The 25,467-nt window shown below is 43.7% G+C and overlaps 1 protein-coding gene across 1 annotated transcript in view; it reads left to right on the top strand.

Annotated features, from left to right (window-relative positions):
• Positions 1–25,467, top strand: part of LOC115136655 (kazrin-like) — a 154,075-nt gene that overhangs the window by 21,979 nt on the left and 106,629 nt on the right. The window contains exon 2 of the mRNA XM_029672259.2: positions 4,291–4,448. Coding sequence (XP_029528119.1) covers positions 4,291–4,448 — 158 coding nt within the window. The remainder of the gene's footprint in view (positions 1–4,290; positions 4,449–25,467) is intronic.

Raw genomic sequence — 25,467 nt, 5'->3', positions numbered from 1 at the left:
TATAATAGTTTTTCTTGAGTGTATTTTTAACATAGCTGAAATGTACCTTGATGGGCAAAGTGTCGGAATAGGCCTACAGGTGAATTCAGTCATTGATACAGACATGGTGGGGTAGCTGGAAGACCGGAATCCCGTGACCCAACAAGTTGTGATTACATCCCACGTGAGGACGTGCTAAATAGTCATTACTGTATGACTAAACATACACAATGTCATGTATGTCAAATTGTGTCAAATATGTGTGTTAAAAGCACTGTTTAGCATTGCCAAAAGACAAAGAGCTGTGAATGGATCAGTGTGTCACCTATCAGAGCCTCGATGGGCTTGGCAACAGTAACAAGGGGGGAATGTGTAATGAAACTATGGTCTACGTGCCCTAGCTAGAACGTTTATTTTAGACCATCAGGTGATGTCCCCGGGAACAAGACAAAACCTACAGGGGACCATGACCAGTGGCGATTTTAGTATGGAAATATTGGAAATATTTTTAGATGCATGCCAGCAAAGCCACTATGCAATGTTGTTATTTAATTAGGCCAATTATTTAATTAGGCCAGGAAAGCACAGTCACATGGATCCACTTTTATTGACAATATACTGGTGCACAGACAGCGCATTTCGCGAACTAAACAACTCTCGCAATATCAACTGGAAGTACATGGGTCTATTACTGAACTTTATGTTGAATTATAATTTTTTTATGGGAAGAGACTGTCAATGGCAAACATGGTTACAGACCCAACAACATGATATAGTATCCCCTCCCCGTGAAGAAAAGCACATGAGCTAATTATAATACACAAAGTAAGCAAAACAATGAAATCCTTCCAACATTTCCTAAAATTATGAATAAGAAATTCATGAGAGAGACCCATGAAGCAAAATAACAATTGAGATGGACAAACGATGAGCCAATAAGAGACAAGCCGTCATTTGGATGCAGACATTAATGAGCGAGCAGTTGATATAACTATTTGTTCAGCCCTTTTGAAATGGACAGCGACTTAAATCAGAACATGGGCCGCTCTTACAATATTCGAGGATGACATTCCTCTAAAACAGGCTATAGGCTACATGTGCAACATCAAGTCAGTAGGCTAAGTTCTTAGGGGGGAGAGGGACCACATTATTTTTTACGTTGTTTGCAAACTGATATGTGACATGAATGAAATAACATGCAAAACAGGCACACACAAAAAAAAGACAAAACCTCCAGGAGATCATGGCGCAACGTCCCAAGAACATCCTAAAAACAACCCCGGCACAAACCGGGAACTAGAGGGAACCTCCAGGGGACCTTGACACAACGTCCTGATGAGTTTAGGCAACGTTTTGGGACGTCTCTGGGACGTCCTAACGACTCATTATTGTTTGCAGGGAAGTCCTTAGAACTTATTTTAAATTGCCTTGGCAGTAGACAGGCTTCTGAGACTGTACCACAGCACCAGGGCAGGGAGGGATCCCCAAAGCTGCTGAAGAATTGAAACGCTCATCTTTATTTCTCTCTGCACCAGCAGAATATTCTTATTTATCTATATTGCAGGGCTGGATGAGATGGATTGGGTGAAAAACCACATCATTACCTTTTAAATTGGTTAGTTTTGCTATTACACCGTAGCGAAACAAATCTGGCTCCCATAGGAAACACTATGCAGATTGATATTTTAACAAACATCACAAAACACAGAAATTAAGCGCCAAATGCCCCTCTAGAGCTATTACATTAATAAGAGTTAACTGTTTTCTCACAGTTGTATGATTCTGCTGTTGACTGGTCTCAGTACAGTTCATTGTTGATGCCATTGTGTCTTTTAGTGGCTCTACAGACCCTGTAATGAGCTCCCCTCATCTGTTTCACAGGTGCAGTGCTGGAAAAAGTACCCAATTGTCATACTTAAAAGTAAAGATACCTTAATAGAAAATGACTCAAGTGAAAGTCACCCAGTAAAATACTAGTTGAATAAAACTATTTGGTTTGAAATATACTTAAGTATCAAAAGTAAAAGTATAAATCATTTAAAATTCCTTATATTAATTAAGCAAACCAGACGGCACACTTTTCTTTTTTTTTTCCATTTACTGATAGCCAGGGGTACGCTCCAACAGTCAGACATAATTTACAAACTAAGCATGTGTTTAGTGAGTCTGCCAGATCAGAGCCAGGGATGTTCTCTTGATAAGTGTGTCAGGGAGTACTTTTGGGTGTCAGGGAAAATGTATGGAGTAAAAAGTACATCATTTTGGGAACATCAATTATTACAGAGACCTTGTTCAGAGGGCTATCTGAAAGACAAAACGCTATTGACTTTAAAGATGTATGCTTGAGCAAATAGTGAAGGGACTAGACATTTCCCCATATTTATAATGATATAAGCCGTGTAGCGCTTGCTGAGAAAGGGCAGTGATAACATTTCTCTCAGTTATGCTTATCAAATGCTTGAGTTCACACATGGTCAGCTCTCCAGGTGATTTGAATGCTTAGGCAAGGTATTCAATCATTGATCTGAAAAACAAGCGTTGACATTTCCTCTGCAGTTGTACTCTCTGTAGAATAAAGGGGCGTGTGTTCATTTCCATGCTAATTCCTTGTCTGCTTTGCACTTGCTGTGTGAATATGATTACACGTGAAGCTAGGAACGTGTGCAGGAGAGCACCTCACCGAGTCCTTTTGAGGGCCGCCCATGTTTTCGTTTCTACCGGGAACTTAACGGATCAATTCATGTTAGTGATTTCTCAGAGAGTGTACATATCTGTTTTCCCCAGAGGTAAACAGTCATTTATCAAAAGCGTAGAATGAAAAATCGGCAGACCCTGTGGCCCTCAAGGACCGGAGTTGTGTACCCGGGAACTGCAGTAATGTAAGGAGTCACGGGTCTTATGAGTCTAGAGGTTGTTACAGAACTTTACTTGGAAGTAAAGAGGAGAACTGGAGTATTAGTCTGAGATGGTTTTGTAATAACCTACCTTCAGCTTGTTTTTTCCTCTTATGTGAATAGTGGGAACCTATTTGAGAGAACTGCATGTTCACTCGATTTTGCCATATTGAAGTTGGATTGTTAAAGAATTGCTTTTTTTTTGTTGAGCTGAGCGATCTCTCTCTGTCATTGACAGAATGCATTGAATGGAAATTCTGAGTACAGTCTGTTCCCCACGTCGGGCAGAATGTCGTTTTCAACAGCAGCCTGTCTGCCCGCCGCCTGTCTTTCAGCCAGAAAGAGGTACTGTACACCTCGTAAATGTTGAATGTCAAATTAGAATCCATTCGTCAACCGGTGCCATAAACATTACATTTTTCCTTGCCTCTGATTTGATGTGTGCCGCTGCCTGCCTGCGGGGCTGTGTGCTCATAAACATGTCTCCCTGCCTGTGTGATGCTGTTGCAGTTCAATGAAATGCTGAAAGGTGGGAACATAAATCTTTCATCATTGTGTTGATAGACTGTCCTTGGTTGTCATCTGGGACGGGGTCACACGTGACCAGTGTTGGTTCCACTTCCCGCTGACCTCTCAACCTACTCTGCAGGTCACCCTCCTCTTCACCTCAGTGTGGCCTCCCACCACAAGGTCAAATGTCATCTGCTCTAACGTCTGATATGCTGACCAGCACAACCTCCTCTCACCCCTAGACAGCTACTATAGCCTGTGTGGTCTGCACAGCTGCCTATTTAAGTGAAGACCGTCATTATCCATCATACAGGACTTGGTCACATTAGTGCTCCCATCACAGGGGTTTGGGCCAGAGAGGTTAATGGAGCACTTACAGCCTCCGCGGCGAGGTCTCTATGAAGTAAACATAGTGTGTTAGTTTGAAAGTGCTGCACATATTGTTGCTTTCGACTCTAGTGGCTGAAAAACAAAGGGTTGCATGATCGCCGGAGCTTACAGCATGAACAAATGCAGCAAATGGGCTGGAGTGAGACTTGTGTGCCGGTAATGGACTTACTCTAATGATTCCCCCCCATGGTTACGTGAGAGAGAGGGATTAATGCTGAGAGGAGACCAGTGGAGGGAGCAGTGCTGTAGCTGTGGCCATGGGGATGGGAGCGATTATAGCTCAGCACTCAGAATGCAAATGGGAGAGATCAGCCAGGGCAGGGAGGGAGAGAAGATGGGAGAGCAAATCCAGCGTGAGGGAAATCAGTTGAGCTGACAGGTCACCATGGCAATGGATGGAAAGGCAGATTGTCTTATTGTTGTAAATGTTGTGTGTGTCTTTTGTGTGTGAGTCAAATTAAATATGCATGGCCCTGAACCTCCTCTCTCTCTTTCTGTCTCACTCTCTCTCTCCTAGCGGTCCAGTCCCTGAACAGTCTGAATGACCAGATCGTCCACTTCATGGTGACCAGGCCCGGCACTCTGTCCCGGGAGGGCGAGGCCTTCATGCCCGGAGAGAGAGACACCTTGAAGAAGTCCATGGCCCTGATGAGGCACCTGCTCATGGACGCACAGGTATTAACCCCTGATCTCTAATCCCTGACCCCTGATCATTCACCTCCTTTAAAACCAGGGCAAGAGTCCAAAGGGGAAACAAGTCTCTGCTGTTGGAGCCTACTAAAATCCAGTGAGGCAGGATCTTTTCACAGCAATTTTATTTTTTTATTTTTTATTTAACCTTTATTTAACTAGGGAAGTCAGTTAAGAACAAATTCTTATTTACAATGACGGCCTACCAAAAGGCAAAAGGGCTCCTGCGGGGACGGGGGCCTGGGATTTAAAAAAAAGAAGCAATATAAATATAGGACAAAACACACATCACAACAAGAGAGACACAACACTACATAAAGAGAGAGGGCAATCATATTATGATGACTCATACTTGGGCTGTTAAGAGTATTTATAGTTCATTCACTCCAGTTTCATGAATAAAAAAATGGATTTCAACTGATACTATGCCGGACTATTTTCTTCCCAGCAAACTAAGCGAGTTAATGTGCTCTGTTACATCAGTTGACTTCTGCTCCATCCTTTTCGTTCCGGACTGTTATGATGACGTTTGCAGGTAGTTCTCATGTAGTCCTAGGGTGTTTGTTCAAATCTTTCACCTTGTGTGTTTTTTTTTCTTTTCTGGAGAGGATATAGCTTCTCCCAGGGAACGGTCACCGACAGGGCAGCTATGAGCGAGCTAACTCTATGCAGGACCTGGGAGAGACAAAAGTCAAACAAAACGGAATCGTCCCCAAATGTCGATGTTTGAATAATTGAATGTCACCTCGTTCAAAGAGGAGCATAAATAATGTAATGGGCTCTCAGTCTTTTTTTTAAGCTCTCAATTCAAGTGAGCTTTTCGAAATCATTAGCCCCAACCCCCGCTATGACAGCATCAGCACCGCAGATATGGACATAATGTGACTCGGACCGGCTCACGGATTACAGTACGCATAAACCAAGGCCCCAATATCATGCCGACCCAAGTACCCAACAGTGCACATCCATGTTGGAAATTGTCTCCAATCTGGCAATACGCTGCCTATCTTCATTGTTGTTGTACAGGGGAGTCTGGCCATGAGCTAAAGCATTGTATTGTTTCTCTCTCCGTCTTCAAGATGTATGGAAAATGCTTGCTTCAATCACAATGCTTTTCATTGCCTTTTACTAAACAGTTATTTCCTGAACATAAGGATCTCCTTCCTACATCAGAAGGGACTCTATGTATAATATGTGAGGAATGTCTACAGAAAGAAGTAATACAACAATCCACATGTGTCCTCTGGTTTGCCTTGGATCGTTTGATAATTCCTCTTTACAGTTACCCCTGAATCGTCTCATTCCTTTTCTGTTCTTGTTTTGCTAGATGTGCGCCGGGACTTGACACAGTGATGGATTTGGCTCATCCTTTAGTCACATCACACACTTACATGATGAATATAGAGTCCCCTCGCCATTCTCCCCGAGATATTTGTCTGAGACGCTGCGGTGTCATTGATTAAAGAGAATGTAATTCAGCAAAAGGCCATCGCCTTCTCCTCGGCCCAATCGTATGCATGCCGGGGTGAAAGATTGCTAGCCCGCAGTCAGTTTCTCTGTAGCTCAACGATATAAAACTGTACGGGTGATGGATGAGCAGGGGCCTTCTGCCACGAATGGACTGCTGATTATCTGGGTGAGAAGTTAGTAGCAGTTCAATGTTAAGTGAAGCGTCTTGTAGCAGTCAAGTTGACTAATTGTCTACCTGTTGCCCTGGCTTTGTGTCCCGTAAGACCCACTATCTTTACTTGCACCCGTTTCCCCCCCCATGAGGCCCATCCTGTCACCTGAGCCCGTCCATGACGCCCTCTTCTGCCCTGTCAGTTGTAGAGACACAGTAGAGTAGCTATAGTAGAGGCTGCCCCTGTTTGACTGACAGCTGCCTGTTGCCATGGCGACGAGCTGTGCATCCTCTACAGGACCTTCCCTTAATTTTGGAATGGTAGGCAGGCTTACACATCAGTCTGGGCAGCACAGTGTCTCTCTGTTACGTTCTCCTCCCCTCCGGGCACACTGGGACCTTTCTGAACTGTGCAGCCCAATGCTCTGTTTGATCAGTCATGATCACCGTGATTACATCCTCATGTCCGTAGTGTTTGACTCTACCCACGGAACCTCGCAAAATGGGATGTGAGAAAAGTCAAGAGACTGTTCTCAATTTACCTACACAGGAGCAGTGCCTGCCAAGCCTGCCTCTCAGTCTGTCTTCCAGCCTGTCTACCCAAAGTGTTTTGCATTCATTGAGGGTAGAGCAGCAGCAGGCAAAAATGTGAAATCACCTCCCCCTCTCTCTCTCCATCCGTGTTAGCCGTCAATCTTGGGGTAAGTCTGAACCAGAGTTCATCTAGCTGACAGCAGGGCTACAGCTGCCCCTCTCAGTCTAATTGGTTATGTGGCAGAGCCAGACTGGGCTGTTCTGGTGCCCCGCATAACCTTAAAGAGCCGACACACCCTCGCCTCGCTGCCCTCCAGCCTGCTCTGACATCATCACCCGCTGTCACCAGCCCGGCACAGCCCTGCGCCTGCTCTCACTTCATCACCCATCATGTTGTGGGTCATTAGATCGCTAACTCTAATTAGTGCTACTTGTGGTTGAGGAACGTGAGCGCCAGGCATAGGGCTGCTGAAGGAGGATATCTGTCACCAAAAGTATTCATGTTTCTCATTAAACACTGTATCATAATGATCACATCTGTTTACTCCATCTTGTTGGGATTCACAAAGTGCTAAAGAACAGAATTAGTCACAAGCGAATGATGTGAAATAAGCAATATTGACTTTGGAAATTGAATCAAATATTTTTTTTTTATCAAATATTTGGTTTGACTGCAAATAAATGAAACAAAAAAACAATCTGATCCGTTTTTAACTGTTAATTTCTCAAGGCAAAGTCCACTAAAAGGCAGATTTATTTGGGGAGAAGGGATTTAAATAGTTTCTCTTTGAATGCTGTCACATAATTGATTGCCTCATTAATCATTTTGCACGGATGCATTATTTATGTGCTGTGCTGTGGCTGGGTGACTAATCCAAAGCCTTTCTGTGGGTGTGGCGACTGACTTGACGTAGCAGAGCGTTACGTTGCGTTACTTTGGTGGGGGTGTCAGTGGGTTTTCCATAGGTTGCTGATCTGATGATGGTGGAAAGAGAACTCACTGCTCAACCACTTAGCACTGCTCAGAATGTCAAAATACTGTACCCGTAAACAATACCCAAGCTCAGGAGCAGTACTTCAAACTGCTGCAATACTGAGTCGATTCAGACTAAATACACAGCCGAACTGGGACTGGTTAGAGACCCCAAAAAGAGCAGTCCTGGCACTCATACACCATTCACTGTCCGTTTGGGTGTCATGGTCACTCTGTCCAAGCAGGAGAGCTTTCCTTGTGTATTAGCTAAAGGCTTTGAGCCATTTTACAGAATAATAGATAGCCCACTATAGGCATGCTGTTAGATGGGAGACCAGGAAGTGATTACAGTATTGATCGGACAGTGGGCTGGCGTTATGGGTGGGTTGTTCTGCAGACCTTGCACATCCTTAATCTCCCCTCTCTTCCACTACTCGGACGTTCAGGGTCAGGGTCTGGCTGTTTGGCAATGAACCGAGTCTGTAGTGGAAGCAAAAACAGAGAGCCTAGAAATTCCATACTGGACGAACACTGAGGCGAAAAGGCAGCCAGAGCAGGAGGCAGCAGTAGTATGATTAGAAGTGCTATTAATCCTAGCCATCACCTTCAGCAACTTACGGTCAGTTCACAATAGTCTGATTATGAGCAATGCACATCAAAATCATTCTAGTCAATTATAACATTTTAGGAAGAATTGAGTAAATATGGTGGAGTGTGCCGATTTACAACTACAGTGAATTATGTTATGGCTGCTACAAAACATGTTTTGATTAGACAGATGGGTAAGGTGCCAATTTGATGCACAATTATAGAGTTTTTGGCACTGTCACCATTTAAAATGATTTATTGACCAATCAAGAGTTAAAGGAGGAATGTGAGCCAATGGCCTGTGAGAAAATGAATTGGGAGGCTGGGGTATTGATCCAGCAGGGTTTGGATTCCAGCCCTCAGTCCTTTGTGCAACTCCTTCAGCTGAGGTGTGTATGTGTGTGTCTGGGTCTGAGAGGGGGATCAGGCCCTTCACATATTGCACTAATAAACTGATCAACAGACACACAAAAAACGACCCAGGCGAGTGTTGATTTGCTGCCCCATCTTGAATATTGATCCATAACTCCTAGCTAGCATCTCATCATTACTTGTGTTCTACGACTTAGAGCCTTGCAGGCCATGGATGGTGTGTATGAGATTTGTCGGCCTTCGTTTCAAGTGTGAACCCTTTACTGCCGAGGTTAAAAAAATGAAATTACATTGTTTTGTCAGAGGAGAACACGGATCTTATCTCATCTCCGCAAACGACAATGTCTTTCGTCTCATTTGACTGGCTGTCATTACTTTCTCTGCCACCTGATTCATTGTGTGGCGGTATGAGATCATTTCCTGAACCAAGGTTTCTTCATTTGATTGACTGGTGTGGTCTGGACTTCAAAGAGAGGAGGTTGTTGTGCGGTTTGAGCTGATATGCCCTTTCAAACCGATCTAGGCATTTTAAACCACTATGATACATTCGTTATTTTACATCTGTTTTGGATCCATCCCAACTGTGGAGAATCTGCTTAAATTAAATACCTGTCATATCCAAGGCTCCTATGCCTGGAGGACAGAATAGCACTGCAGTTGGATACTTCACTTGCTTTATCACATTGAGGATATTACCGCCTTTCAATGGCATGATACGCAGACGTAAGTGATTCTTTGCATTGTCCCCACAAGTCCCTTGAATACAGTAGAATATCATCTCTGATCATACGTCCAATAACCCCTGTACATTGAGGGCACATTGCTTGGTAGATCAAGCCTTTGCTTTACATGTAGGAATTTTTTGATGGTGAATGAACAGGTTGGGTTTGGTCGTCTAAAGCCCTTACCAAAGCTGCCTGTTGAAGCAGTTTAAACTGGAGCATCACTTGTGTGCATGTTGCCATAGATACGGAGAGTGCTGTCACAAAGGTGATCCGGATCACTACACTCACTCTTTCTGCAGACCAAAGGTGCTCACCTCAATTTCAGAGAGAGTGTTGATGATATAAAAGGTCTCTTCCTCCCCGCCCATCTGCCCCTGACTGACAGGGAGAGTGTTTGTGCTGTTCGGGGCCCTTGTTGTGGTCTTGTTTGTGTCTGGTTGAAGGGAATACGTTCACTCGTCTCGCATTGGAAACTCTGAGAGAGCTCTGAGGGGAGGCATGGAGATGGCTGCAGAATCTCCTCAGAGAGAGAGCGAGAGAAGCTGATGCTGCCAACACCAGAGTTCAGCATACAGTACCAGTCAAAAGTTTGGACACACCTACACATTCAAGGGTTCTTCTTTATTTTTACTATTTTCTACCGTGCAGAATAATAATCTCACATCGAACTTCCATCCTTTTGGTCGTCTGTGCACAGCAGATGATGTCTTGAGGCGCCAGGCTTCAAGAAGCAACACCACCAACAGCAGGAGAAGAAATCTCACAGACGAACAGATGCTAAATAATGAACTAATGGTATTGTTCATACATCTCTCCTCTCTGAATGAATCAAAACAATGGCAAACTATACCAGAATCCCTTATGGTCTACAGTACCACTCAGAAGTGTGGACACACCTACTCATTCAATGGTTTTTCTTTATTTTTTACTATTTTACTACATTGTATTATAATAGTGAAGACATCAAAACTATTAAATAACACATGTGGAATCGTAGTAACCAAAAAAGTGTTGTATTTTAGATTCTTCAAAGTAGCCACCTGTTGCCTTGATGACTGCTTTGCACACTCTTGGCATTCTCTCAACCAGCTTCATGAGGTAGTCACTTGGAATGCATTTCAATTAACATGTGTGCCTTGTTAAAAGTTCATTTGTGGAATATCTTTCCTTCTTAATGTGTTTGAGCCAATCAGTTGTGTAGGTAGGGGTGGTATAAGACCAAGTCCATATTATGGCAAGAACAGCTCAAATGAGCAAAGAGAAACGACAGTCCATCATTACTTTAAGACATGAAGGTCAGTCAATACGGAACCTTTCAAGAACTTTGAAAGTTTCTTCAAGTGCAAACGCAAACTCCATCAAGCGCTATGATGAAACTGGCTCTCATGAGGACCGCCACAGGAAAGGAAGACCCAGAGTTACTTCTGCTGCAGAGGATAAGTTCATTAGAGTTAACTGCACCTCAGATTGCAGCTCAAATAAATGCGTCACAGAGTTCAATTAACAGACACATTTCAACATCGACTGTTCAAAGGAGACTGTGTGAATCAGGACTTCATGGTCGAATTGCTGCAAAGGGAAAGGGAAAAAGGGGGATACCTAGTCAGTTGTCTAACTGAATGTATTAACCCAACCCCCATGAATCAGAGAGGTGCGGGGGGGCTGCCATAATCAACATCCACGTCTTCTGCGCCCTGGGAACAGTGGGTAAACTGCCTTCTGAGTGGTACTATAGACCATAAGGGATTCTGGTATAGTTTGCCATTGTTTTGATTCATTCAGAGAGGAGAGATGTATGAACAATACCATTAGTTCATTATTTAGCATCTGTTCGTCTGTGAGATTTCTTCTTCTGCTGTTGGTGGTGTTGCTTCTTGAGGCCTGGCGGCTCAAAGACATCAGCTGCTGTGCACAGACGACCAAGAGGATGGAAGTTTGATGTGAGATGAAGAGACTGACGTCCCTTTAGTTTTCCCTTCTTTCCTGTCTCACCTACTCCATCCTCCTCTACACTCTTACATGCTGACCACAGCACCGCTCGCGTGCGTGAGCTTTGCAAAATAAATGTACACATACGTGTTATTCAACCATTGCACCCACACTGCTCGCGCGCGCAAACGAGCGTCTGCATTGCCAAGCGCTAAAATAGAAGCCAGTTCTATTTGTGATGCTGAATGCGGTGCAAGTCCTGCCTCTCCCATCTCCTCATTGGTTTATAGAAGCAGATACCCACGTGCCATCTCCTCATTGGTTATACCTACGTGGGTGATTGAAAGGTGAATTGAGGTCTGCCGGTCAGTTGTGGTAATACACCATATTATGAAAGTTAGATGTCGTATTAGAGGACCTTGTGCTTTTCAGGTAAAATAAGAACTCGTTTATAACGTTTATATCCCAGGACAAATTAGCTAGCAACAGCGAGCTAGCTAAATAGGACAAATTAGCTAGCAACTGCTAGCTCGCTAACTAAATTGCCATAAATGTCAAATGCTTTTTGACCTGTCCCCAAATTAATATAATTGGTTCAGAGTTTGTTTTGATATTTCAACCGAAGTGTTGTGATCGCATTTGGTGTGGGGGGACAAAATCAATTTGCGCACATGTCCGGTTTGGGCATGGTGTTAGAAAAAAAGGTGCAATTTAGAACTGCACCTGTTTTGAACTCGTTACCTGTATAAAAGACACCTGTCCACACACTCAATCAAACAGACTCCAACCTCTCCACAATTTCCAAGACCAGACAGCAGTGTAAGGACATCAGGGATAAAATTGTAGACCTGCACAAGGCTGGGACGGGCTACAGGACAATAGGCAAGCAGCTTGGTGAGAAGGCAACAGCTGTTGGTGCAATTATTCGAAAATTGAGGGAGTTCAAGATGACGGTCAATCACCCTCGGTCTGGGGCTCAATGCAAGATCTCAACTCGTGGGGCATCAATGATCATGAGGAAGGTGAGGGATAAGCCCAGAACTACACGGCAGGACCTGGTCAATGACCTGAAGAGAGCTGGGACCACAGTCTCAAAGAAAACCATTAGTAACACACTACGCCGTCATGGATTCAAATCCTGCAGTGCACGCAAGGTCCCCCTGCTCCAGCCAGCGCATGTCCAGGCCCGTCTGAAGTTTGCCAATGACCATCTGGATGATCCAGAGGAGGAATGGGAGAAGGTCATGTGGTCTGATGAGACAAAAATAGAGCTTTTTGGTCTAAACTCCACTCGCCGTGTTTGGAGGAAGAAGAAGGATGAATACAACCACAAGAACACCATCCCAACTGTGAAGCATGGAGGTGGAAACATCATTCTTTGGAGATGCTTTTCTGCAAAGGGGACAGGACGACTGCACCGTATTGAGGGGAGGATGGATGGGGCCATGTATCGCGAGATCTTGGCCAACAACCTCCTTCCCTCAGTAAGAACATCGTGGCTGGGTCTTCCAGCATGACAACGACCCGAAACACACAGCCAGGGCAACTAAGGAGTGGCTCAGTAAGAAGCATCTCAAGGTCCTGGAGTGGCCTAGCCAGTCTCCAGACCTGAACCCGTTGAAGAACACTTTTTGGTTCCAGGTAGAACCGTTTTGGTTCCAAGTAGAACTCTTTCCACATAGGGTTCTACATGGAAAGTGTATGTGATCTCAACCTGAGGAGCGTGTTCAGCTTCTGAATCCCTCTTTGCCTGCATTCACTCCTCATTGAAAGTGGAATAATACTGTAGGAATGGGGCGAGAGTGGAATTAGAGTTGGGATTTGTGTTATCAAAGCTGTATGGGGTCCCCCCTTGACCTCACTCTAAGATTGAAATGCTTCCTGCCATCCTGTGCTTGTAGAGAAGTGCAGGGAGCTAAATGACTTCCCCCTCCTATCTGATTCCCTGCCAGAAGCAATCGGTTTGAGGAGGCAGGCAGGCCTGGCGGAGATGGTGTTTAGCCCAGGGCCCCTCATTCTGAAGGCACATATTTAAGGGAGAAATGATGCTGTCCTGGCAGGATTGCTGTGGGCTGGACTGATAACAGGGCAGCTTTAATAACAGGTTCATACAAACAGTGTTTATTCCACCTGGGCCGGCCACCAGCTCAGCTCACTGATAAACAAACTGTGCGCCACTCTGTGGGAGTAGTATGGTCTCTTTATCTTTGATAGGAAGAGAAGTAGGAGCAGCTCTCATCTTTGAGTTTATTATGGTCAAAAGTAGAGGTCGACCTATTATGATTTTTCAACGCCGATACCGATTATTGGAGGACCAAAAAAAAAGCTGATACCGATTAATCGGCCAATTTCTTTTATTTATTTGTAATAATGACAATTACAACAAAAAAGAAAAGTGTTCATTCAGTAATCTTCATATACAGTGGGGAGAACAAGTATTTGATACACTGCCGATTTTGCAGGTTTTCCCACTTACAAAGCATGTAGAGGTCTGTAATTTTTATCATAGGTACACTTCAACTGTGAGAGCCGGAATCTAAAAAAAAAATCCAGAAAATCACATTGTATGATTTTTAAGTCATTAATTAGCATTTTATTGCATGCAATAAGTATTTGATACATCAGAAAAGCAGAACTTAATATTTGGTATAGATCATACGTTTCCTGTAGTTCTAGACCAGGTTTGCACACACTGCAGCAGGGATTTTGGCCCACTCCTCCATACAGACCTTCTCCAGATCCTTCAGGTTTCGGGGCTGTCACTGGGCAATACGGACTTTCAGCTCCCTCCAAAGATGTTCTATTGGGTTCAGGTCTGGAGACTGGCTAGGCCACTCCAGGACCTTGAGATGCTTCTTACTGAGCCACTCCTTAGTTGCCCTGGCTGTGTGTTTCGGGTCGTTGTCATGCTGGAAGACCCAGCCACGATGTTCTTACTGAGGGAAGGAGGTTGTTGGCCAAGATCTCGCGATACATGGCCCCATCCATCCTCCCCTCAATACGGTGCAGTCGTCCTGTCCCCTTTGCAGAAAAGCATCTCCAAAGAATGATGTTTCCACCTCCATGCTTCACGGTTGGGATGGTGTTCTTGTGGTTGTATTCATCCTTCTTCTTCCTCCAAACACGGCGAGTGGAGTTTAGACCAAAAAGCTCTATTTTTGTCTCATCAGACCACATGACCTTCTCCCATTCCTCCTCTGGATCATCCAGATGGTCATTGGCAAACTTCAGACGGGCCTGGACATGCACTGGCTGGAGCAGGGGGACCTTGCGTGCAGGATTTGAATCCATCACGGCGTAGTGTGTTACTAATGGTTTTCTTTGAGACTGTGGTCCCAGCTCTCTTCAGGTCATTGACCAGGTCCTGCCGTGTAGTTCTGGGCTTATCCCTCACCTTCCTCATGATCATTGATGCCCCACGAGTTGAGATCTTGCATTGAGCCCCAGACCAAGGGTGATTGACCGTCATCTTGAACTTCCTCAATTTTTGAATAATTGCGCCAACAGTTGTTGCCTTCTCACCAAGCTGCTTGCCTATTGTCCTGTAGCCCATCCCAGCCTTGTGCAGGTCTACAATTTTATCCCTGATGTCCTTACACTGCTGTCTGGTCTTGGAAATTGTGGAGAGGTTGGAGTCTGTTTGATTGAGTGTGTGGACAGGTGTCTTTTATACAGGTAACGAGTTCAAACAGGTGCAGTTAATACAGGTAATGATTGGAGAACAGGAGGGCTTCTTAACGAAAAACTAACAGGTCTGTGAGAGCCGGACTTCTTACTGGTTGGTAGGTGATCAAATACTTATTGCATGCAATAAAATGCAAATTAATTACTTAAAAATCATACAATGTGATTTTCTGGATTTTTAGGTAGTAGGAAAACCTGCAAAATCGGCTGCGTATCAAATACTTGTTCTCCTCACTGTAAGACATCAATAAAATCAATTTGGCCTGAAATAAATAATGAAACATGTTCAATTTGGTGTCAATAATGCAAAAACAAAGTGTTGGAGAAGAAAGTAAAAGTGCAATATGTGCCATGTAAAAAAGCTAATGTTTCAGTTTCTTGCTCAGAACATGAGAACATATGAAAGCTGGTGGTTCCTTTTTACATGAGTCTTCAATATTCACAGGTAAGAAGTTTTAGGTTGTAGCTATCATAGGACATATAGGACTATTTCTCTCTATTATACCATTTGTATTTCATATAGCTTTGACTATTGGATGCTCTTATAGTCACGTTAGTATTGCCAGTGTAACAGTATAGCTTCCGTCCCTCTCCTCGCCCCTACCTGTGCTCGAACCAGGAACACATCGACAACAGCCACCCTCGAATCTTCGTTACCCATCGCTCCACAAAAGACGCGGCCCTTGCAGAGCAAGGGGAACTACTACTCCAAGTCTGAGCGAGTGACGTCACCGATTGAAAAGCTATTAGTGCACACCCCGCTAACTAGCTTGCCATTTCACATTGGTTACAACAGCCTAATCTCGGGAGTTGATAGGCTTGAAGTCATAAACAGCTCAACGAAGAGCTGCTGGCAAATGCACGAAAGTGCTGTTTGAATGAATGCTTACGAGCCTGCTGCTGCCTACCATCGCTCAATCAGACTGCTCTATCAAATCATAGACTTAATTATAACATAATAACACACAGAAATATGAGCCTTTGGTCATTGATATGGTCGAATTCAGAAACGATCATTTCGAAAACAAAACGTTTATTATTTCAGTGAAATACGGAACCGTTCCGTATTTGATCTAACTGGTGGCATCCCTAAGTCTAAATATTGCTGTTACATTGTACAACCTTCAATGTTATGTCATAATTATGTACAATTCTAGCAAATTCATTACGGTCTTTGTTAGGAATAAATGGGCTTCACACAGTTCGCAATGAGCCAGGCGGCCCAAACTGCTGCATATACCCTGACTGCTTGCACGGAATGCAAGAGAAGTGACACAATTTCCCTAATTATAAGAAATTCATGTTAGCAGGCAATATTAACTAAATATCCATGTTTAAAAATATATACTTGTGTACTGATTTTAAAGAAAGGCATTGATGTTTATGGTTAGGTTTGGTGCAACGACAGTGCTAAATCATCACCCGTTTGGCGAAGTAGGCTGTGATTCGATGAGAAATTAACACGCTAGATAAACTAGTAATATCATCAACCATGTGTAGTTAACTAGTGATTATGTTAAGATTGATTGTTTTTTAGAAGATAAGTTTAACGCTAGCTAGCAACTTACCTTGGCTTCTTGCTTCCCTCGCGAAACGGGTAGTCAGCCTGTTGCACTCCTCGTGGAGTGCAATGTAAGGCAGGTGGTTAGAGCGTTGGACTAGTAACCAGAAGGTTGCAAAAACGAATCCTCGAGCTGACAAGGTCAAAAATCTGTCGTTCTGCCCCTGAACAAGGCAGTTAACCCACCGTTCCTAGGCCGTCATTGAAAATAAGAATATGTTCTTAACTGACTTGCCTAGTTAAATAAAGGTGTAAAAAAAATTAAAAATTAAAAAATAAATACAGATTTCCGATTGTTATGAAAACTTGAAATCAGCCCTAATTAATCGGCCATTCCGATTAATCGGTCGACCTCTAGTCAAAAGCAGCATTGATGTTGAGCGTAATAAATAATGAATGGAATGAATTAGCATAATAAAATAAACTCCATCTCAATACATCTGTTTTAACTAGAGATTTCTGTTATCATGGCCTGCATCTCAATATACATCTTCCGCCAATGTCGGATTTCCGCATCTGCGGTGGAAGGTGGCCGAGATACAGAAGTGTTTGTCAGACCAGGAGACACCTTCTCACGAAAAAAACATCAGAGCCAGTGGTGGAAAGTACCTAAGTAAAAATACTTTAAAGTACTACTGAAATCGTTTTAGTACTTTACTGTACTATTTATATTTTTGACTACTTTTAGTTTTACTTCACGACATTCCTAAAGAAAATAAACATACATTTTCCCTGACACCCAAAAGTACTCGTTACATTTTGAATGCTTAGCAGGACATGAAAATGGTCCAATTCACTCACTTATCAAGAGCACGTCCTTGGTCAGCTCTACTGCCTCTGATCTGGTGGACTCACAAACACAAATGCTTAGTTTGTAAGTTATGTCTGAGTGTTGGAGTGTGACTCTGGATATCCGTAAATTGAAACACAAGAAAATGTTTGGTTTGCTTAATATAAGGAATTTGAAATTATTTACACTTTTACTTTTGATACTTAAGTATATTTTTAGCAATTACATGTACTTTTGATACTTAAGTATATTTTAAACCAAATACTTTTAGACTTTTACTCAAGTAGTATTTTACTGAGTGACTTTCACTTTAGCTTGAGTCATTTTCTAATAAGGTATCTTTACTTTTACTCAAGTATGACAATTGGGTACTTTTTCCACCACTGGTCCGAGCGGTTTGAAACTATCTCACGGACATGAACGTGTCCTCCGTGTTTCTCTATGACGCCCACAAGCTTCGCGAGACTCGTCTGAAGGTAACCTGGCACCGACCGGCAAAATATTGATTCAAATAAATCACATTTTGGGGGACCAGGGTTACTTACACATGTAACCTTTTTGTTTGTGTCTTTCGTTTTTTGCTTGATGCTTTCCTATATCTCTCAGATGCATCTCAGACAACTCAAATCATACTTCCTTTTGATTTTGTAGTTGACGATCTGTTGATGACAGGGGTCCTAAATATCTCAATCAAATAGCTAAATGGTCCATGGTATGACCATCTTAAAACAATTGTATATGTTAGCTCAGTAAACCCCCCTGATTACTGAGACAGTCATCAATAGTAGCTTGCTGGTTTATGAGTGTCATATCCTGGTGTAATCTGGTGTAATGTAATTAAACAGAGAGGCTATCTGTCTGTAATCCTCTGGAGGGCTCAGCAGGCCTCCCTCCATACAGGTGATTGGGTCATCTTCATACTGTACAGGGGTGGTACCAGTACCCAGTACCCACCTAACAGCACCCACAGCAGGTGGTTTGATAGGATCACTTGTACCTCCTAGCATAGCCCTCACACCATGGTTATTATATTATACCTGGATGTCATACAGGGTGTCATGTGGACTTTACAGGAACCTGGGCCTGCTGCAGCGCCACCAGCTGGCCACAATACAGAACTCCATGAGATGAACTGTACTAGCGATTGCAGCAAGCCAGGAGTTTGATGGCGAATCTCGATATTGAATCAAATATATTATGGATGCAGGTTTATTCTTAGGAATGGATGAAGGTTCTGGGCAAAATCCATAATCCAGACCTAGTTTTCATCATATTGCTGTTACCATTTTACCAGGATGAGGTCGACTTTCCACTAAAGTTTTAGTTAACAGTATGATTAGGATAAAAAAAATACTGTTTGGTATTTTCATGGTAAGTGATACCTTCCTTAATGTCCTCTGTCCCCTTCAACGACCAGTTGCCCTACCACAGATGTCCCTGCCACTGCGATGACTATTATAATGACTAGTGTAATCACATGGACAAGGTTACCAAAGATATATCCCATCTATTTATGAGCACTGCTAAGTGTTTTATTCCGGACAGTTCCCAGAGTATCCTGGCCTCGTGTGTGTGTGTGTGTGTGTGTCAGCTAGCTTTCCCTCCCATGCCGCGATATTGGACAGGACACACGAGAACCCTAGTGATGAAGTGAGACCCGGCTGAAATGCCTCAAGAGCCACTTCTCAGCAAAGTGGTTAAGGCAGACAGGTTGCCCACTTTAGACATGGCTCATTTGAATTTGTTCCAGCGTGTTCTACCAGTCGTCTGGTCAAATCCACTCAATTTGTCATTTCGCTCACATGTCTTGTGCCCCTGATCCCCTCGTTGGGTTTTGGAGACCTCTACGTCAGTCTACGTTGTTCTGCATAAAGGTGACGCAATAGAAAGCCACCGCAAATTGATATGAAGATGAATAGAGAAAGTATAGTGTCACATTGGATGTTACCAATTAGATAGGAGAAAATGTCCCTTGTAGATAAATCCAATTCCAGCATGTTAACGAAAGAAAGTGGTTGGAATCATCATGATCGTACAGTAGGCTGTGCGCGGTATCTACATAATGTGTTCTCAAGTTTGGCGGATTAGAATTCATTAGAACTCCACTATGTTTTCCTGGGGTTATTCCCCTGTTATCTCCTCCGATGGCTCTGTGTCACTGGATAGCTGACTCACCCAACGGATGGCCTCTCATAACAATCCTAATGGGACTTTAGTTTATTTCACAATTACAAAGATGCTATGCACTCTATACACTGAGTGTACAAAACATTAGGAACACCTTCCTAATATTGCGTTGCACCTATTTTTGCCCTCGGAACAGGCTCAATTTGTTGGGGCTTGACCTCTATAAAGTGTCAAACGTTCCACAGGAATGCTGGCCCATGTTGAATCGAATGCTTCCCACAGTTGTGTCAAGTTGGCTGGATGTCCTATAGGTGGTGGACCACTCTTGATACACACAGGAAACTGTTGAGCATGAAAAACCCAGGAGCGCTGCAGTTCTGGACACTCTCAGACCAGTGCGCCTGGCACCTACCACAATACCCCGTTTAAAGGCACTTAAATCTTTGTCTTGCCCATTCACCTTCTGAATGGTACACACACACAGTCCATGTCTCAATTGTCTCGAGGCTTAAAAATCCTTCTTTAACCTGTCTCCATCCCATCATATAAGTGGATTTAACAGGCGACATCAATAAGTGATCATAGCTTTCACCTGGGTTCACCTGGCCAGTCTATGTCATGGAAAGAGCAGGTGTTCCTAATGTTTTGTACGGTGCAGTTCTAGTGCATACAGTGTTAAGTTACGTCCCAGACAACCTGATATTACATTTATTTATTTGACCAGCAGTTATTTCTACAGCAGTCGTGAGTATAGGAAAACAGTGCTCTCTGACTCGAGCGATATATATTTCAATATCATTGAGTCAAATAACATTCTCTTAAATCCCTGGAGCACTTTTTTTTGTTGTCATGCATCTTCATGGTTTCTTTAGAGAGCAGATTGTATTTGAATGAACTCTTGTCCTCTTGTATGTTGCATGACATAAGATGCCAGGAAGGTGCAGTTGAAATACGCCTTGACCTCTTATACTGACCACACCGCTCACGTTGCGTGCGTTGCAAAGTACATTTAGGAATCTATGTTATTCAATTATTGCACCCTCAATGCTCGCGCGCGTCATGAGCGTTTGCGTGGCCAAGGGCTAAAATAGAAGTAATTCCTATTTCTGACGCAGATTGCGCTGCAAGTCCTGCCTCTCCCATCTCCTCATTGGTTTATAGAAGCAGATACCCACGTGCCATCTCCTCATTGGTTATACCCACGAGGGTGATTGAAAGACGAACTTTGTTGCCGGTCGTCGTGGTAATACTATGAAAGTTTAGATGCCAATCGCCATCTAAGTTCAACGATGAAAAAGCCTGGAAGGAGGAGAGATGACTAGAAACGATTCGGTTGACCGTTTTATGTGTGGATTAATTGTCGGAGTAGAGGACTTTGTGCATTTCAGGTAAAATAACAACTCAATGTTTATATCCCAGGACAAATTAGCTAGCAAGTGCAAGCTAGCTAGCTAAATGTTTAATGCTTAATGCTTTTCGACCTGTCCCCAAATTAATGTAATTGGTTCAGAGTTTGTTTTGATATTTAAACCTGCGTGTCGTGATCGCGTTTGGTGTGGGGGGACAAAATACATTTATGCACAATGGCGCACGATGGCGCACGCGCGCAGCGGGTTTAGGTTCCGTGTTAGATGTGAAGTTCCCCTTTAGGGGACCTCCGTGGTTCTAGTACCGGTTCCGACCAACATTTTCGCTTAGAACACCGTAGATCGAAATGACTTACATTGAGCAATAGACCTTGTTCCCGCGGTAGTATATTTTGTTAGCCTTGATGTAGGATGTGAAATCTGAAACCACTTGAAGCTGGAATGTCCCTCCTATCATTTCATTCGCTCTTCCGACTGTCCATCAACTCCTGGCTGAACCCTACATTACAGCACATTACATAATTTTGGGTGATGTTCACAGCGGTGGGGGTATATGTTTTGATTAAGAGAGACGTTTAGAAAACATGCACATTTTCTCTAGCACTAAACATACACATATATATTTTACAGTTATAAGGAAGGTGAAATCTTTTAATTTGTGGTTTTATAATTTGATTATACAATATTTAGAACGCATATAAGTCATTCCAAGCCTTATTCATACAATTTTGTTGAATAGGAAGTATGTCATATAAATGTTTTATATTTTCATATTTTTTGCGTATTTGTACTGTGTACTTGAGCTTGTGTCCCCAAAAGTAACTACACCACAGCAGTTTATGACTATTTTTTTACCAGAAAGGTGAGATTTGGAGTATGCAGCATTTACTAGTTATTGTTTACGGTCCTCTCATGATAAATAATTACTTTTGGGGATGACTTAGATTACATTTTGGATTACATGTAGTTACATTTTTTAAAAGATGAACTGCTCCAGTCAAAATATTCCATTGAATTCCCTACATGAACATCAGACTCATAAGAAAACAACATCTTAATCCGACAGGCATGTTAAAGGTGAAGGTTATGATCAATCACTTGTTGGATCTGTCTGTGCTCCAAATAATTATTCCTTGGTTATTCATCTGTAGAGTACAATAATCAGAACCAGACTCACGATGCCATGCTCTGTTGTGATGTGGTTGTATGAAGGAGTCCTTACAGTGCTCATGTTCTCCCTTTTTAAGCTCTCTCAATATTCTCAAGATCGAGTAGAGGGAGTGAGGGACACAGTACAGAACCATACAAATCCCATTGACCTCCATGACCTCTAAACGGGTGATTACTATAAAAACATCACTCTGAATAGTTCAAACCTGATTGATCATCAACTGCTCATTTTGTTCTCTCTGTAGGTGACCAACCTGTCCAAATCAACCTCATGCTGCAGAGGGAATTAAATCGATGCATGTCAACAGGGCCTGCGGAGTTTGAAACGTAGCAGCCAATAACAACACATCCAGGCTTTTAAAAATGTGTTTGAGTTTGAGTGGCGCTTCGTGTGGGACGGATGTTCGCGTTTTCGTTGTCTAAAGGGGTTCATCTTGTGCTGGTGTATACGGTGTACCGTTAATTAAAGGAGTGTCTCTGCTGTATTGTGATGTTGCTTCCTTTTCTGTGGTTCGTGTTTAAACACAGGGATTGGATGGTGCTCCAGGGAATAACAGCTGCAGGCAGAGCCATGAGGCTTTCAACGGTTCTGAAATGAATGATTGGCCTTTTTAGGTCCTTGTAGGATGGCAGGTGCACTCCAATTTAAGACGGATTGTTTGTTAAAGTACCTGTGGTTGTGACGGTGTCAGTCGACGCAAAGTAATCAACACAGACACTCTCTGTCTCTCTCTCGCCTTTTGTCACACACACACACACACACACACACACACACACACACACACACACGCACATTCAGACACATGCACACATTCAGACACATGCACACACTCGGACGTACACACACACACAGACATACACACACTCAGACATACAGACATACACACACTCAGACATACACACACGTGCACACACAAACGCACGCATGCTCTCACAAATCAAACGTTTTTTTGTCACTTGCACCGAATACAACAGGTGTAGACTTTACCGTGAAATGCTTGTTACAAGCCCTTCCTAATGATTCAGAGTTTTAAAATAAAGCAGTAACACAAGGAATACAATAAAAAGCACAACAATGGAGCTATACAGAGGGAATACCAGTACCAGATCAATGTGCAGAGGTACGAGGTATACGCATACACACACACTCGGATACAAGGCGCGCATGCACACACACTTAGGCACATACACACACTTAGGCACACACACTTAGGCACATACACACACACACGCATCCACACACACTTAGGCACATGCACACACACTTAGGCACATACACACACGCATGCACACACACTTAAGCACATACACTTAGGCACATACACACACGCATGCACACACACTTAGGCACATACACACACGCATGCACACACACTTAGGCACATACACACACACACGCATGCACACACACTTAGGCACATGCACACACACTGATTCATAACACACGGATGTGTTCCATAATTCAAATAATTACTACAAATACGGTCCCAAAACATGATTGTGTAAATGAGGTTAGCCAGATGTCAAATTGGAAAACAATGGGAAGCATCGCACAATGTCCTGTATTACTATTCACGCTTCTTAGTATTACTCATGCTATAATTCCTACTCGGTTCAAAACTCCCTAAGCCGTACTAGTTTTGGATTCAGACAAACTCATTTGGAATGCAGATTAATTCAATTCTCAGCCTCTACAGAAGCCAGCTTATTAACCACATTTACAGTGAGCTACGTCGGAGGCATTACATAAAATACACATTGGAAAGGGAGCACGCCAGCGTAGTAATTTAACCTAAATACATTTCCATACTGTAACTGTCTCCCTGCAGTTGTAATAACGTAAAGTGTGCATATCCTATAACTTAAACATCCCTCCACACACCATTCCTCTTCCAACCATTCCTTCGATTACATTTAAACACGACTCAGCCATATTGCCCCAACTCATTAAAATGATCAAAGTCCTGCTGTCAGGTTGCCAGTTCTACTGTGGTGTTGTGGCTGGTGGTTAATTGCCTATGCATTTTAAATGATTGGAGGTGGCAGCAGTGTGCTGTGTCTCCCTGATTTTACTATGTTTGCATTCCTGTGTCGACCGGCTCCTTTCCTCTCCTCTATTCTCCTCTGCTCTCCTCTCCTTTCCTCTCCTCTATTCTCCTCTGCTCTGCTCTCCTTTCCTCTCCTCTATTCTCCTCTGCTCTCCTCTCCTTTCCTCTCCTCTATTCTCCTCTGCTCTGCTCTCCTTTCCTCTTCTCTCTATTCTCCTCTGCTCTCCTCTCCTTTCTTCTCTTCTCTCCTCTATTCTCCTCTGCTCTCCTCTCCTTTCCTCTTCTCTCCTCTATTCTCCTCCTCTCTTCTCCTATCCTCTGCTCTCGTCTCCTCTGCTGTCGTCTCCTCTGCTCTCCTCTCCTCTATTCTCCTCTGCTCTGCTCTCCTTTCCTCTTCTCTCTCTTCTCCTCTGCTCTCCTCTATTCTCCGTTGCTCTCCTTTCCTCTTCTCTCCTCTATTCTCCTCTGTTCTCCTTTCCTCTTCTCTCCTCTATTCTCCTCTCATCTCCTCTCCTTTCCTCTTCTCTCCTCTATTCTCCTCCTCTCTTCTCCTTTCCTCTGCTCTCGTCTCCTCTGTGCTCCTCTGCTCTCATCTCCTCTGTGCTCCTCTGCTCTCATCTCCTCTTCTCTGCTCTCCTGTCCTCATCTCCTCTTCTCTGCTCTCCTGTCCTCTGCTCTCCTATCCTCTGCTGTCGTCTCCTCTGCTGTCGTCTCCTCTGCTGTCGTCTCCTCTGCTGTCGTCTCCTCTGCTGTCGTCTCCTCTGCTCTCGTCTCCTCTGCTCTCGTCTCCTCTGCTCTCGTCTCCTCTGCTCTCCTATCTTCTGCTCTCTTCTCCTCTCCTCTGCTCTCGTCTCCTCTGCTCTCCTATCTTCTGCTCTCTTCTCCTCTGCTCTCTTCTCCTCTGCTCTCCTCTCCTCTCCTCTCCTCTCCTCTCCTCTCCTCTCCTCTCCTCTCCTCTCCTCTCCTCTCCTCTCCTCTCCTCTCCTCTCCTCTCCTCTGCTCTCCTCTGCTCTGCTCTGCTCTGCTCTGCTCTGCTCTGCTCTCCTCTGCTCTGCTCTGCTCTCTTCTCCTCTCCTCTGGTCTCCTCTCTTCTCCTCTCCTCTCTTCTGCTCTCCTCTCCTCTGCTCTCCTCTCTTCTCTCCTCTTCCCTCTTCTGCTCTCCTCTCTTCTCCTCTCTTCTATTATATTCTCTTCTGCTCTGCTCTGCTCTGCTCTCCTCTCTTCTCCTCTGCTATCCTCTCCTCTCCTCTTCTCTCTGCTCTGCTCTCCTATCCTCTGCTCTCTTCTCCTCTGCTCTCTTCTCCTCTGCTCTCTTCTCCTCTGCTTTCGTCTCCTCTGCTCTTCTCTGCTCTGCTCTGCGCAGGGTTGTGCAAAGCTGCATGGCAGGCTAAGCCTGGAGTGTTGAATGGATTTCTGCTCGTTGGGTCATCAGTGTTCCTGAGTCCCCACTGCACGCTTGAATGTCTTTCAATTTAGTCCCTCTGATAACTCTTGCTCCTTCCAAGAGATAAATGT

Source organism: Oncorhynchus nerka, linkage group LG2 (assembly GCF_034236695.1).
Source record: "Oncorhynchus nerka isolate Pitt River linkage group LG2, Oner_Uvic_2.0, whole genome shotgun sequence".
NCBI classification, from domain to species: domain Eukaryota; kingdom Metazoa; phylum Chordata; class Actinopteri; order Salmoniformes; family Salmonidae; genus Oncorhynchus; species Oncorhynchus nerka.
This window is presented reverse-complemented; position numbering and strand designations above follow the sequence as displayed.